Source organism: Sturnira hondurensis, unplaced genomic scaffold (genome assembly GCF_014824575.4).
Source record: "Sturnira hondurensis isolate 20B ecotype Veracruz unplaced genomic scaffold, ASM1482457v3 Scaffold0014615, whole genome shotgun sequence".
NCBI classification, from domain to species: Eukaryota; Metazoa; Chordata; class Mammalia; order Chiroptera; family Phyllostomidae; genus Sturnira; species Sturnira hondurensis.
The window spans coordinates 2,101,459-2,116,399 of record NW_028087246.1 but is presented as its reverse complement, the minus strand read 5'-3'; the positions used below and the strand labels follow the sequence as shown (position 1 = coordinate 2,116,399).

The 14,941-nt window shown below is 43.9% G+C and overlaps 2 protein-coding genes across 2 annotated transcripts in view; both read left to right on the top strand.

The window, feature by feature from the left end:
• LOC118999167 (nuclear body protein SP140-like) overlaps positions 1 to 1,484 on the top strand; it is a 35,481-nt gene extending 33,997 nt beyond the window's left edge. Inside the window, exons 16-17 of the mRNA XM_037063567.1 lie at positions 180 to 311; positions 1,042 to 1,484. Coding sequence (XP_036919462.1) covers positions 180 to 311; positions 1,042 to 1,119 — 210 coding nt within the window. The 3' untranslated portion in view covers positions 1,120 to 1,484. The remainder of the gene's footprint in view (positions 1 to 179; positions 312 to 1,041) is intronic.
• Positions 1,485 to 10,647: 9,163 nt separating this feature from the next.
• The window catches only part of LOC118999171 (nuclear body protein SP140-like protein), a 61,333-nt gene continuing 57,039 nt past the window's right edge, over positions 10,648 to 14,941 (top strand). The window contains exon 1 of the mRNA XM_037063570.1: positions 10,648 to 10,751. The gene's annotated coding sequence lies outside the window, so the exon portion shown is untranslated. The remainder of the gene's footprint in view (positions 10,752 to 14,941) is intronic.

The following is a 14,941-nucleotide window of genomic DNA, read 5'->3' as shown; positions in this document are numbered from 1 at the left end:
TGACCTTGACATGGGCACTTGTGGATTTATGATCTGTTACTCTTAGCTCTCCAGGGAGGGAGAGCATGAGCTACTTTGTTGTCACCTTGGATTTCTGCTGGATTTGATGGGAATCCACAGAAGACACTGAACTCTGTCCAAACTCTGCTATTGATTGCTACTGATATATTTTTCACCAGGTCACAACAGCTTCTCAATACCTAAGGAAACTTAGGAAGTTGGACATAATCAAGAAGAAACTAATCAAGGAAAATTACCGCAAAGTGAAAGGTTTTAAGGACGCCATGGACAAATTTTTTCAGGACCCCAGCGTAAGTGGCTCTCATGCATTTGTTGCATTTTCTTTCCTTGAGTCTCCCTGCTCTCAGTTCCTGGTTCTGGGACTTTTTAGAGTTTCCCTCATGTTTTATGATGAGCCAGGATGAGCAAGAGTTCAGGAAGCAAGTGCATTTTTACATTAAGGTTCAAGCTCACCAAAGAGAAGAACTATGAGTCAGAAGGTGTGCCTGCATCCAGAACCCCTTGAGAGTTTCACTAAAGGCAACAGGTGCCGATTGAGAACAATCACATCCTTCTTCCCTCACACCTAGTAAGGAGACTGCATCCTAAAGTCACATTATTCCTCTTACCTCTCCCCAATCATACTTAATGAGACCTCTCAAAAGTCCCAGAATGCAAAGTCTTTTGCAATTGATTCCTCATATAGTTAACAGGGGAATAGAAGTGTCAACGTGAAAGGAAGACCACTGGTTGTACTTAGACAACTGTGATATTTGATTGTTTCTAAGATCTTAGGTTACTTTTCTAACTCTGACTTAAAGAGACAACCCAAACCTAAGAAGTAAGAGTCCTCAAGAGTAGTAAAGAGTTCCCATTTCTATCTAGTCATCAAGAAGTAATCATGCTCTTAGGAAACAAGTTAACCTTAGCTGCATGTGCTTTTAAACTTAACCTGGTTAAGAGTCCTAATCATTGTCAATTGCAAAGTGTCTAATGACAATGTTAGTGAGTATCATTATTTTTCTCTGTTTTTTCTTGTAGTGTGAGAAATTACACTTAAACCTGGAGGAATTTATGAAGAATTTCAAAAAGGTCTTCGCTATTCATGAAACAAATTAGAACACTGCACTGCTACAGTGCATGCTCTTGGCACCCTGAAACATTACGCTACTTTCTGCCAGATTTCTTATCCCCATCCTGCTATGATCTGGGCTGCCCATGCCACCTCTCCCCAATGTATTGCTTTGGGAAAATAGATCCATAATCACCTGAACGTTACATCTCTTTGGCCTGGGGGTTGGTTCCCATCCCCAAGGTTGAAACAACTATATGCGGTGACTCAGGTTCCCATGTCCTCCAGGGACTCAGGCTAGAGCTATTGTCCAGCCATGACCATATCCTTGCTTAGCTCTCTCCTCCATGGTATCCTGTATCCCTTACCCTCCTCCTCCTGAGAGAATTCTCGCAATAAATCATACTTTCAAGAGACTTTATCTCAGGCTTTGCTTTTGGGAGCCCATATTAACATAATGGTTTTAGCAAGTCAGCCCTTCGGCACCGAGTACTGAGTTGGAACCCTGTCTAGTCAGACAATTCCAGGCAGAATATTGATAGTACCTGGGGTGCTCAAGCACTGTGATTCCAAAAACATTCACCTTCAGAAAGTGAATGTGATATAGGGGAAGATGTATACTACCTGATACAGTTGTCTAGCATTCACAAAGGGAGATATAGTAACCCTAAGAACTGTATAACTTAGTGGTTATTTCTAAACATCACTAATGTGTTAAGTATTGAGTACATGTGAGGCTTAAGTATATTGATTATTACTTACAGATAGAAGTCAGGCACTAAGGAAGGCCTAACACAGCCTCTAATTTCAAGACTGATAGAACTTCAGAGAAGACTGAGTTCTAAGCTCAGCATGGCCTCTTGAGTCAAAGTCAAGGCCCTGATAAAGAAAGCATGAAGCTCTGAGACTCAGAATGGGATTTTCTAGGTAGATACACCTAAACCCTGAACTGTAGATTTCTCTGATCCCACAGACTTCCAAAATGGTCCCTTGTCCCTTTTGGTAGAGACCCCTGTCTTACCCCCGCCCCCATTTAAGATTATGCACATTTTCCTCAGCATAACTAAACTAGAAATATAAGAGATAAGACTGCTAGCTGAACAGTTCAGCAGAGCTGCAGGACTAGGAGATTTGTGTGGGACTGGATCCTGGAAAAGCAATGTTACAAGGTACCACTCACTGATTGGCAGTGGAGGCTGCTGATACAGGCAGACTCTCCTGGGCCACAGAGATTCATTAGCCTGGCAAGTTCTAAAGGCAATGATTCTTGGTGGTTCTTAGTAGCTTGCTATGAAGCACCGTGCACACTAGATAAAGTGAAAGAAGGAATACTAGACTTGCCATGGCCAGCAAAATGGAGTTGGGGCACTCACAACCCTTAGGAAGATGGCATGGCTCTACTCTCTACAGCTGGAAAACACATCCTTCAGGTGACGGTGCCCTCAGGAGACCTCAGAGACACCACCTTAATGAGCATAAGGAATGCACTGTTAAGAGGGCACCTGCATCCTTAAGATGCTCTGGTGGGACTGTCCTCTGTAGGCTGGAATAATGTAGCAATCATGTACAGACCTGGATTCCCTCGTGACAAAGCAAATGTTAGTATTCCAGAGTAATTTAAGCTATTTGGCAGCACTAAATTGTCAGAGAAAGATGAGTAATCTCCATAATGAGCAGCAAGCTTAGAATGACAACCAGGGACCCTGACCCATAGATGTCTAAGGAAGTAGCTCCTAGAAGATGGTGTTCTCACAGGCAAGACAGAGCAGCCAACAGGATAGTGCTTCATGTGTTCCACCAAAAGATATTTTTAAAAGATGGTCAGATGATTCAGGTGCTATGTGAAAGAAAAGACAACATCCCTTGCCTACTTTATAGACCTCAGCCAATCCTTGCTCCACAAGCTATTGTTGGAAGTGAGGGCTGTTTTTATCAGAAAGGAGGGTGCAAATGTACACAGTAGTCATTCCCTGAGTTCTTTGCCAAAGGGGCCTATGGCCATTTATTCAAGCGACCATATTCAAAACAAAGAAAATAATAGAAATTTTAAAGGTTATTAATACAGTGTCTCATTTCACATTTGGGGACCCAAAACACCACCTGTTAAAATACACTTATGGAGGTAAGGTAATGTCCACCTAATACTTGATCCATTCATCCATCCAGCAGTCATTTCCCAAGTTCCCAGAGGTATAGTCAAGACATTCATAGCAGTTGGCCAACCTGGTTTTTTATTCTATCATTCTTTAACCAAGGAAATAACAACGACACTCCTAGGAAAGGCCAGCTGGAAGGCTCTGAAGCTGAAGTTTTCTTTAGTGAAAATAGTAAGTTGAAAGTAATATCATAATTCTGGTGGAGAGGTGAATGACAGCGGCTGGTACCATCTGCATAAATTTAAATTTCAAGAGTTATAATTGAAATTACATCTCCATGTGATTCAGCAGTCTGGCTTAGGCACAAGCTAGGTGATTTCTGGCTAACAGCTAACTAATAGAAACTCAAGCAAGAGTCATTATATTAGTCATTTTATTAGTCATTTCTACCAGATGACTAATATGAACTCAAGCAAGACTTCCGGTCAAGATGGAGGCATAGGTAGACACACTGTGCTTCCTTGTACAACCAAAAGAAGGACAACGACAATTTAAAAACAAAAAAACAACCAGAACTGACAGAAAATCAAATTGTATGGAAGTCTGACAATCAAGGAGTTAAAGAAGACACATTCATCCAGACCTATAGGAGGGGCAGAGTCTTGCAACCTGGCAGAGAGGACTCAGAGCAAGGCAGTAGCTAGTGGACCCAGCAAGATGTCAGATTGTTGAGCAAAGTGGGCAAGGCTGGCCAGCAAGGTGGTGGCTGGTGGCCCAGGCAGTCCCACATTCAAGTGCAGATAAACCAGGTGTAACTGGGGACTGCAAAACCCAGGGTCCCAGCACAGGGAAATAGAGCCTCAAACCACTGACTGAAAATACCTGTGGGGACTGAGATGGCAGTGTGAGAAACTCCCAGCCTCACAGGAGCATTTGTTGGAGAGACCCACAGGGTCCTAGAAATGCACAAACCCACCAACCCAAGATGCAGCACCAGAAGGGCCCAATATGCTGGTGGGTGGTGGAGGAGGTTTCTGAAAGCCGTCAGAGAGCAGAGCAAATGCCATTGTTTCTTCTCAGACCCCTTCCCCATATACAGTGTCACCAACCAGAGATGAGGGTTGCCCTACCCTGGTGAACACCTGAGGCTCCTCTCCTCACTACGTAACAGGTGCATCAAGACAAAAAAAAGTGGCCCAAGTAAAAAAACAGAGCAAAGCTCCAGAAAAAAATGCAACTACGTGATAAAGAGATAGCCAACCTATCAGACACACAGTTCAAAACACTGCTAATCAGGATGCTCACAGAATTGGTTGAATTTGGTGGCAAATTAGATGCAAAAATGAAGGTTACACTAAGTGAAATAAAGGAAAATGTACAGGGAACCAATAGTGATGGGAAGAAAACTGAGACTCAAGTCAACAGTGTGGACCAGAAGAAAGAAAGAAATATCCAACCATAAAAGTATAAAGAAATAAGAAATCAAAAAAGTGAGGAAAGGAACCTCCAGGAACCTCCAGGACATCTTTAAATATTCCAGCATCCAAATTATAGGGGTGCCAGGAGAACAAGAGGAAGAGCAACAAGTGGGAAAGTTATTTGAACAAATAATAAAGGGGAACTTCCCCAATCTGGCGAGGGAAATAGAGTTTCAGGAAGAGCAGGAAGCTCAGAGAGTCCCAAAGAAGTTGGACCCAAGGAGGAACTCACCAAAGCACATCATAATTACATTACCCATGATTAAAATTAAGGAGAGAATGCTAGAAGCAGCAAGAGAAAAGGAAACAGTTACCTACAAAGGAGTGCCCGTCAGACTGTCAGCTGATTTCTCAAAAGAGACCTTACAGGCAAGACGGGGCTTGGAAAGAAGTATTTCAAGTCATGAAAAGCAAGGGTCTTTATCCAAGATTGCTCTATCCAGCAAAGCTTTCATTTAGAATAGAAGGGCAGAAAAAGTGCTTCTCAGATAACATCAAGTTAAAGAAGTTCATCATCACCAAGCCCTTATTATATGAAATGTTAAAGGAATTTATCTAAGAAAAAGAAGAAAAATATGAACAGTAAAATGGCTGCAAACTCACAATCATTATCAACCACACCTAAAACAAAAACAAAAGCAAACTATGCAAACAACTAGAATAGGAACAGAAACACAGAAATGGAGATCACATGGAGGGTTATCAACAAGGGAGTGGAAGAAAGAGAGAGGAGGGAAAAGGTACAGAAAATAAGTAGCATAGATGGTAGGTAGAAAATGAAAAGGGGGAGGGTAAGAATAGTAAAGGAAATGTAGAAGCCAAAGGACTTATATGTACAACCCATGGACATTAAATGGTGGGGTGTGGGTCGGAGGAGGTGTGCAGGGCAGAAGGGAGTGAAAGGGGAGAAATGGGACAACTGTATAATACAATGAATAAAATATATTTTAAAAAAGAAAATAAAAGAAACTCAAGCAAAAGTGGGGCTAATGGCACCCAGGACTCAGACCTTGGTAGACTGCATTCTTCATATAGCAGTCCCTAAAGAGAGACCCCAACTAGTGGTTCTTCCCATCTGCAGAGTAGAGTCCCTCATACTATGTGGCCAGAGAGCTCAGTTGGCCATTTTACCTGATTTGGGTCCCAAGTCACACCATACCAACCATGGAGCCCATTCTACTACCATGATGTTATAAAACGAGAAATCAATAACAGGAGGAAAGCTGGAAAATTCAAATACTTCGAAATGCAATTGCTATCATGATTCCAATGGATTTGGAGTCATGATCAATTTGAATCATGATTCCAAATGTTACAGATCACCTGGAGGGTTATCATGTGATCTGTAATTAAAAATAAATCCTAAAATTCTTCTCAGCAACGTCTTACCTGTCTCATCATTATGGGTGGTTTGTAAAGTATTCCCTCCAAATGAAACTCTAGAATACACCTTGTTTTTTCACCAGACTTATTGCTTGCTGTCTTATTTTGTTTATAAAGGAGACCATTCTAAATAGTTGTGTGTTTCTGCTCCAGTGAGCACAGAAGTGCAAAGTGCATCTAGTCTCGTTTGTGTCTCTCCTAACAAGTATGTGCCTCTGATGCTCCACACAGCAGTGTGGGGGCAACTTTGCCCACAAGTCCCCCCATCCACCATGGATGAAAATAATACTACCCAGACATGATCTGCTTGGGGAGGAGAGGTGGTCAATCTCTCAAAGAAGAAAGACCAAGAGCCTCTTCTTCAATGGCTCTTATTAGGTTCAGAACACATAAGAATACAGGTAAAGCTCATCAATCAATGTCAGAAGGCAAGGATCCGACAGTAGATAACATTTCAAAGAAATCTCAGGGCTTAATCTGAGTCAGTGTCTTTCATGTAAGGGGGGTGGTTCAAAAAACATGAGTATGGGAGACATACTCATTTTCTGCTCAGACCCTTATGTGACTGAAAGCACTCTTAGCAAAGCAGGCCTCACAGGACCTTAGGAACTCTTTCTTATGCCCAATCACCCTGGAACCCACTATAGCCAGCAAAGGGATGCACCACCTTCCCCGTCATAGGTTTTTAGGCTTAAGTGGATTAAAGCCAGGAAGTGCTTCTCCCACACAGAAATGGGGACTCAGGCTATGTCAGAATAGCTGGGGGGCAAGTGTCCATCATTCCCTCTTTGCGGCAGCCCCCCAAGTCCTTCCTTGAGGGCCTCCCAAGTGGCCATGTCTGGCTTAGGTTGACCCCCCCTCTGAGGGCTCATACCCGTCATTGACTAACCGACCAAGCTAGGGGGGCAGAGGATGAAGCAGAATCAGTACTGCTGCCAGGGAGACAAGCTTTGTCTCCTTAGTGGCTCACAGTCCAAAGGTCACTCACTCAGCCTTAGCCACGGGGGGGCAGTTACAACTCTTAAAACCAGGCAGAGTGGTTCCCAACACAGTAGCATCTCTCCTGCTTGGTGAACAAGGGCTCAGGGGCACTGGACCCACTGGTGTCTCCAGAAGCCAGAACAGGGCTGAGTGTGGGAATGGGCAGAGCTGACCTGCTGCTTACTTGCAAGGATGAAGCTTTCTGCTTCTGATCTGTAGGAGTGAGTTCCTAATGAGCCATCCTCTTACAGAAAACAGCTGGAAACCCTGGATAATATTTGGAGAACAAAGCTTGAAACTCAAGAAAGTGAATAAAAACAGGACAATTCTGCAAGGAAGTCAAATCTCACAAGCAGCAAACACGTGATGTTGCTAGAGTACTATCACTGGACTCGGAGCAGCTACAGCCGTGAGAGGTGGTCAAAACTTTAGTAGAAAGTCCACCTTCTTCCTGGTCAGCAAAGTCAAGCAACCAGTCTTTCTGGGGGGCAAGAGGGTAATGCCAGAAACGAAAAGGTCATAGAGAAACTTCAAAATACCAGTGTTTTTTCTGGTAAAATCTGGATCAAGGGACATGGCTTAGATGTGTGCCAAAAATAATCCCCAAATCTGAACCCCGGAAGTGGACTTATCCACATGACCTCTGACTGCTCCAATCAACAGCTTGCACACACACTACCCCAGAGCCTGCTGCTGTCCCTGTGCACTTGAGCTCTGAGGAGCACAGAGCCCTGGCCTCTCCAGCATGGGGAGCCCAGGGAGACCTGCCAGGGAGCAAACTCACCTTTCACAGAACTCCCAGCTTTAGAGTGTCCCCAAGAAGAAGGGAGGTTAGGAAGACAAGGAGCCCTGCTGGTTGATGGGCCACCTCCTAGAAGGGGACATTGAGGTAGGGCCTGAGTGTTTCCACCTAGGTCCAGGCGCCCCTCCCTCTTCATTCCTGCATCCACAGGGGTGCAGCAGGTCTCCATCCTCTGGCCCAGTTGCTGCTGTTGCCACTGCTTTCTTCCTCCTGCCTGTGAATTCTTGAGTCTGGGTTCCCTTCCTCATCTCAGGGACAAGCCTCTGTCCCAGAGGGTCTCCAAGGCTGGAGACTCAGCCCACTACTGGTGTCTGATTGGAAGCTGCTCCTGGGGAAGCTAAGGAAGCCCATCTCCTCCCCAAGTCCTCTACCCTGTGTCCCTCTTCAGTCACTGCCTCTCCTCCTTTCCATGTTTCCAGGCCCTGTAGTTCAGGGAACTTCCCTGAAAACAGGAATTGTCCCTGTTGTCAGTGCTCCTTGCCACCTGGGAAAATGCCCCAAGTAATTCTTTCTTTCCTTCACATCAGTCCAGCAGGACTGTTAGGGGTGCTTCTGAAGATGCTCTTGTCTGGGTCCTAACTTGGCCTCATATGACATTGTTTTTTGAATCAAAAACATTTTCTACTTCTGGCTAAGATGGAGGCATAGGTGGAAACACTGTGCCTCCTCACACAACCAAGTTTAAAGACAACAAACTTTTAGTAACAAAAACGCAACCAAAACACAGGAGATTGAACTGTACGGAAGTCCAACAACAATGAACCGTTCAGCCAGACCAGTAAGAGGGGCATAGTCAGCAGCTGGCAGAGCAGGGCCAGGCAGGAAAAATCAACCAGACCGACCCAGGAGCTCAGGCGGCGGTCGGCAGATCCCAGGCGTGGGGTGCCAATGGGTGGACCCAGTTGGGGCGCAGGGCAGGTGGCTGACCGCGGTCACACATTCACACGCAGATAAACAAGTTGAAGGAGCAAGCAGTGAGACAGACTGCACAGGCTAGGGCCCCAGCAATGGGAATTAAAGCCTAAAAGCACCAATTGGAAAAACTTTCAGGGTCAAGGTGCTGGGAGAAACTCCCAGGCTCACAGAGTGTTTGTTGAAGAGACCCACAGGGTCCTGGAGGGTGCACAGGCCCACATACCCAGGAGCCAGCACGGGGCGGGGGGGTGCGGAGGGGGCCAGTTTGCTTGCTGCAAGCATCAGAGAAAACCAAAATCCAACAGAGAGCATGGAACAAGCTCCATTGCCCCTCTCTGACCCCGCCCCCACATACAGTGTCACAACCCAGCAACTGGGTCACCCCACCCTGGTGAACACCTAAGGCTCCACCCCTCATACATAACAAGCGTGGACAGACCAAAACATTATGGCTCAAGAACAGCTCAAAGACCCAGTGCCAATACTTCTAAGTGAACAAGAGATAGCCAACCTATCAGATGCAGTGTTCAAAACACTGGTGACCAGGGACTTCCGGCCAAGATGGAGGCATAGGTGGAAACACTGTGCCCCCTCCCACAACTAAATTTAAAGACAGTGAAGTTTTAGAAACAAAAATGCAGCCAAAACATTGAAAATTGAACTGTACAGAAGTCTGACAACAACAAACCACCCAGCCAGACCGGTAAGAGGGGCGGAGTCAGCGGCAGAGTGGGGTGGGGCAGGAAAGATTGTTTGGTCCCACGAACCCAGGAGTGAAGGTGGAGGCGGTTGGTGGATCCCAGGCATGGAGTGGCGATGGGCAGACCCAGTGAGGGTGCAGGGTGGCTTGTTGACCATGGTCACACATTCACGTGCAGATAAACCAAGTGAAGGAGAACAGTGAGACAGACGGCTCAGGCTAGGGCCCCAGCAGGAATTAGAGCCTGAAAGCACAAACTGGAAAGACATTTTCGGGGTAGAGGGGCTGGGAGAAGCTCCCAGGCCCACAGAGAGTTCGTTGGAGAGACCCACAGGGTCCTGGAAAGTACACAGGCCCACACACCCGGAAACCAGCACCAGAAGGACCCAAATTGCTTGTGGGAAGCCACAGAGGGGACAGAAGTCTGAGAGAGAGTGGAGCAAAGCAAAACGCCATTTTTTTTCCCTCTCTGACCCCGCCCCCACATACAGCATCACAACCCAGCAACTGGGTCACCCTGCCCTGGTGAACACCTAAGGCTCTGCCCCTCATACATAACAGGTGCGCACAGACCAAAACATTATGGCTCAAGAAGAACTCAAAGCCCCAAAGCATATAATTTAAGTGACCAAGAAATACCATGTGTGCAGCATATGGGACACACTGAGACCCTGCACTCTGGGAAAGAAACATCCTCATCAGTGTATTGAATCTGTGCAGATTGATATTTGCTCCTTTGGGGGAAAGAAAGAATGTATATGGAGAGAGGGTAGAGCCTCCTCCTGTATCTTACATTTAAATGGGCCACAACCCTTAGTCCCAGCCAGAGAAAGTCGGACTCAGGGAACAAACGTGGAAACCATCACTCCAAGAATGGTGCTTCTCCAGCCCTGCGTCTAAACACGGAGACCTAACTCTGTTCCCCTGCACCCTCTCAGAAAGTCGGGGCTGTGAGAGCCGTGGGATTCCCTGATGTTTTTGTATCTCTGCACAAACAAGGGAAATCCTGCAGGGCAGGGCTGCTCATTGCTGTGTGTCCTCTTCCCCCGTCCCTCCTCGTTTTTTACTTCTGCTGCAACATGTCCCGATTGACGGCTGAGAGTCATGTCGGGCTGCAGGAGGAGGCAGACATGTCTGATAACACTCCAAAAGTTATTTTCACTTCTCATTTCCCTTCTGGGTGGAGCCTTCTCAGAGTAAGTTAGAGACTTCCTGCTCAGTGCCGCCTAGGCTGAAATCAGGTTGGGGACACGGTAGGGATCAGAGGCCCAGACAGAGCCAAGGGCAAGACGAAGGTCACTGGGCACAGCAACTTCAGCACCAGGTCAGTCTCTGTCTTCCTTCCTTTAACTTTCTCTCTGGCGGTGCGGCTGCTTTAGTGCCTGTCATTGGAAACTCATAGAAACCTTGACTTTAGTCCTGCTTTACACGTACACTCACGTGAAGTGTAATGAAATGCAGGAATATGTAGTGAGGGAAGAGGATCTTTAAACTGCAGAGGGACAGGCGCTGGTGTGAGCACAACTGCCACAGCCCACAAGACTCTTGTCTTATACCTACTGCTCTGCTGGAGAGCCATCTGGACTGGGTTGTGCTTCCTGAGGTTTTGAGGCAGCGAATTGTTTTTTTTTTCTCATGACCTCTGAACCCCCTTGTTCCCTTAGGCTTGTTCCCTCTACCTTCACCTAGGTCACCTACCTTCACAAAGAGAGTACTTTAGAAAGTACAAAATACTGGGTAAGCATCTGACTTTTCAAATCTGGGTGCCTTGTCCTCAGACCTGACCTGGGGACGGGTCAGCACCCAGCCTATTCTCATCTCTGGTTGTGGGTCTGATTCTTCCTCTGGGAATCTTGATCTAACAACGTCAAAGGAAGAGGAGGGACCAAGATGACAAAAACAGGTGCAGGCTGGTGTTTTCATTTGCACTTTGATTTTCTGCTCTGGGTGGATTCTACCTCTGACAAGGAAAAGGCTAGAAATCCTACCTTTACTGATGGGCCAGAAATAACATTACTTAATATGTTTCATTGTTTGATTTTTTAATACAAAAAACACATTATATATTGCTGGTCATGAATATTCAAATAACATGTATGTAGAGGAGGGAAGTCTTTTTCACCACCCACCCCCTGCAGCTTCCAATCCTGGTCCTGTTGAGTGTTGTGGGCACAGCCTTTTGTCTCTCCTATGTATTTACACACATGATTTGTTTTCCTAAATGCATAATTTGTGTCTTGTTTTTTAATGGATGAGATTACATTGTACAGACAATTCTATATTTTCCATTTTTTATTTTTTTATTTAATTCTTGTTCAAGTACAGTTTTCTGTCTTATATTCCCAGCCGTGCCCATTGTATTATCCATTTTTTAAACTTTAATATTAAACTTATTAGAGGATTTTTTCAAGTGATTAAATATTGCATCTACCTCATTTTTATTAACATTGCATACTACTTCTTGGAGTCGATGCACCATAATTTTTAAATTATGCTCCATTGAAACCATTTGTGTTCTTTTTCATTGTTCATATTACCAAAAACATACAAAAATATCAGTTATATAGTTATGTTTTGCATATATACAAATATTTGTCTTGTGTCGAAAACCAAAAGGTAAAATTGTTGAGGTAAAGGGTCCTAATATTTAATGGTTTATAGATGCTACCAAACTGCCTTCCTCGTGGCTGAACCACTGCATTCTCCCACCTCTGGCTGATGAGCCCTCTCTTCACACACAGACTTCACAAAGGAGCTGAATAAAGGGATGCAGCCTGTTAGTTTGCATTCTTTAATTGCATGGGAGCTTCAACGGGTCTTCACGTCTATTGGTCATTTAAATTGCCTCTTCTGTGAAGTGCCAGTTTATTTTTCTCTAATGTAATCAGTTGAGGTGATTGTTCTTCCTTTAATGATAAGAGAGAGTCTGCTATACACTCCAAATTTTTTTTATTTTGTCATTATATTTAAGTATATTTTATTGATTATGCTGTTACAGTTCTCCAATTTTTTCTCCCCTTTATTCCCTTCCACCCTGCACACCTTCTCCCATCTGCATTCCCCTCCCTTTAGTTCATGTCCATGGGTCACACATGTAAGTTCTTTTGCTTCTACATTTCCTATACTATTCTTAACCTCCCCCTATTTTCTACCTACTGTTTATGCTACTTATTCCCTGTAACTTTTCCCCCATTTCTCCCCTCCCCTTCCCCACTGATAACCTTCTATGTGATTTCCATTTCTGTGATTCTGTTCCTGTTCTAGTTGTTTGCTTAGTTTGTTTTTGTTTTTATTTTTAGGTTCAGTTGTTGATTGTTGTGAGTTTGTTGTCATTTTACTGCTCCTATATTTTATCTTCTTCTTTTTCTTAGATAAGTTCCTTTAACATTTCATATAATAAGGGCTTGGTGATGATGAACTCCTTGAACTTTACATTATCTTGGAAGGACTGTATCTGCCCTTCCATTCTTAACAATAGCTTTCCTGGATACAATAATCTTGGATGTAGGTCCTTGCCTTTCATGACTTTGAATACTTCTCTCCAGCCCCTTCTTGCCTGTAAGGTATCCTTTAAGAAATCAGCTGATAGTCTTATGGGAACTCCTTTGTAGGTAACTGTCTCCTTTTCTCTTGCTGCTTCTAAGATTCTCTCCTTATCTCTAACCTTGGGTAATGTAATTACGATGTGCCTTGGTGTGTGCTTCCTTGGGCCCAACTTCTTTGGGACTCTCTGAGCTTCCTGGACTTCCTAGAAGTCTATTTCCTTGGCCAGACTTGGGAAGTTCTCCTTCATTATTTGTTCAAATAAGTTTTCAATTTCTTGGTCTTCCTCTTCTCCTTCTGGCACCCCTATAATTCAGATGTTGGAACATTTAAAGTTGTCCTGGTGGTTCCGAACACCTCTCCTTATTTTTTTGAGTCCTTGTTTCTTCATTCTGTTTTAGTTGAATGTTTATTTCTTCCTTGTCATCCAAACAGTTGATTTGAGTCCCAGTTTCCTTCCTGTCACTGTTGGTTCCCTGTACATTTTCCTTTATTTCACTTTTCATAACCTTCACTTCTTCCTCTATTTTGTGACCATATTCTACCATTTCTGTGAGCATCCTGATTACCAGTGTTTTGAACTGTGTGTCTGATAGGTTGGCTATTTCTTCTTTGTTTAGTTGTATTTTTTCTGGCGCTCTGATCTGTTCTTTTATTTGAGCCATTTTTTTTGTCTTGGCACACTTGGTACGTAGTAAGGCACAGAGCCTCAGGTATTCACCAGGACTGAGCAACCTAGGTCATTGCATTGTGGCACTGTCTTTGAGGTTGGGGTCCCAGAGAGAATGATGCGGTTTGCTCAGCTTTCTGCTGGCTTTCAGTCACTTCCCCTGCTACCCACAATCAAATTGGGGCCTTCTGGTGCTGATTCCTGGGTGGTTGGGTTTGTGTATGTTCCAGGACCCTGTGGGTCTCTCCAATGAACTCTCACAGAGAGTTCCTGTGAGGCTGGAAGTTTCTCCTGCAGCCACAACCCCCACAGGTGTTTTCAGTCAGAGATTTTGAGGCTTTATTTCCCCTCACTAGAACCCTGGGTTGTGCTATTTGTCTCACTTGCCAGTCATTCCTCCTGGTTGATATACACACAGATGTTGGACTTCCCAGTCTGCCAGCCACCACCTTGCCTGTTGTGGTCCTCCAGCCCCTGCCTTGCCATGCTTCCTCTCCACCCAGCTGCCTGTCTCAGCCCCTCCTACCGGTCTGTATAAATTTCTTTTTTAACTCCTTTGTTGTCAGACTTCAATACATTTCTATTTTCTGTCAGTTACAGTTGGTTTTTTATTTTTAAATTTGTTGTTTTTCTTCTTTTGGTTGTGCAAGGAGGCACAGTATATCTATCTATACCTCCATCTTGGGCAGAAGTCTATTACATGATTTTTAATTTGTATTTTTACAATTGTTAGTTTTTAATTTGAAACTATATTATTCAAGTTTCTGACATTTAAAACAAGTCATTTAACTCTAATTTTTCTGTAACACTCAGCTCAATACTTTAAGTTTGTTAGTATACTTTGAAACCTTACATTGAAATGGTTTTATTTTGCAAAATAAAATTCTTCTGTTTTCTAGATTATCTTTCTGCCTACTGATTCTTTATACATTTTATTAAGTACAAACCTAAATTTTTTATATTTTGGTGCTGTGGTTAATGGTATTGTCTAATTTAATAGTGAATTCCAATTTTTCAATGATGGTATGTACAAAGGCCATTAACATTTTTACATTACTTTGCATACTTTGTCCATGCTGTACTTGCCTATTACTTTAGTATTTTTGTGAATTCTTTGAGATTTTCTGCATAGACAATTATGTCATCTGCAAAGACAGTTTTATTTCTTCCAAACTCGATAGTTTTAATTTCTTTTTCATTTTCTAGTATGCATTCCAATACAGTATTGAATAGGACTTATAAAGGGAACACCTTTCCTTTTCCTGATCTTAGGGGGAAAGGGTGCAGTTTCTCAACAGGAA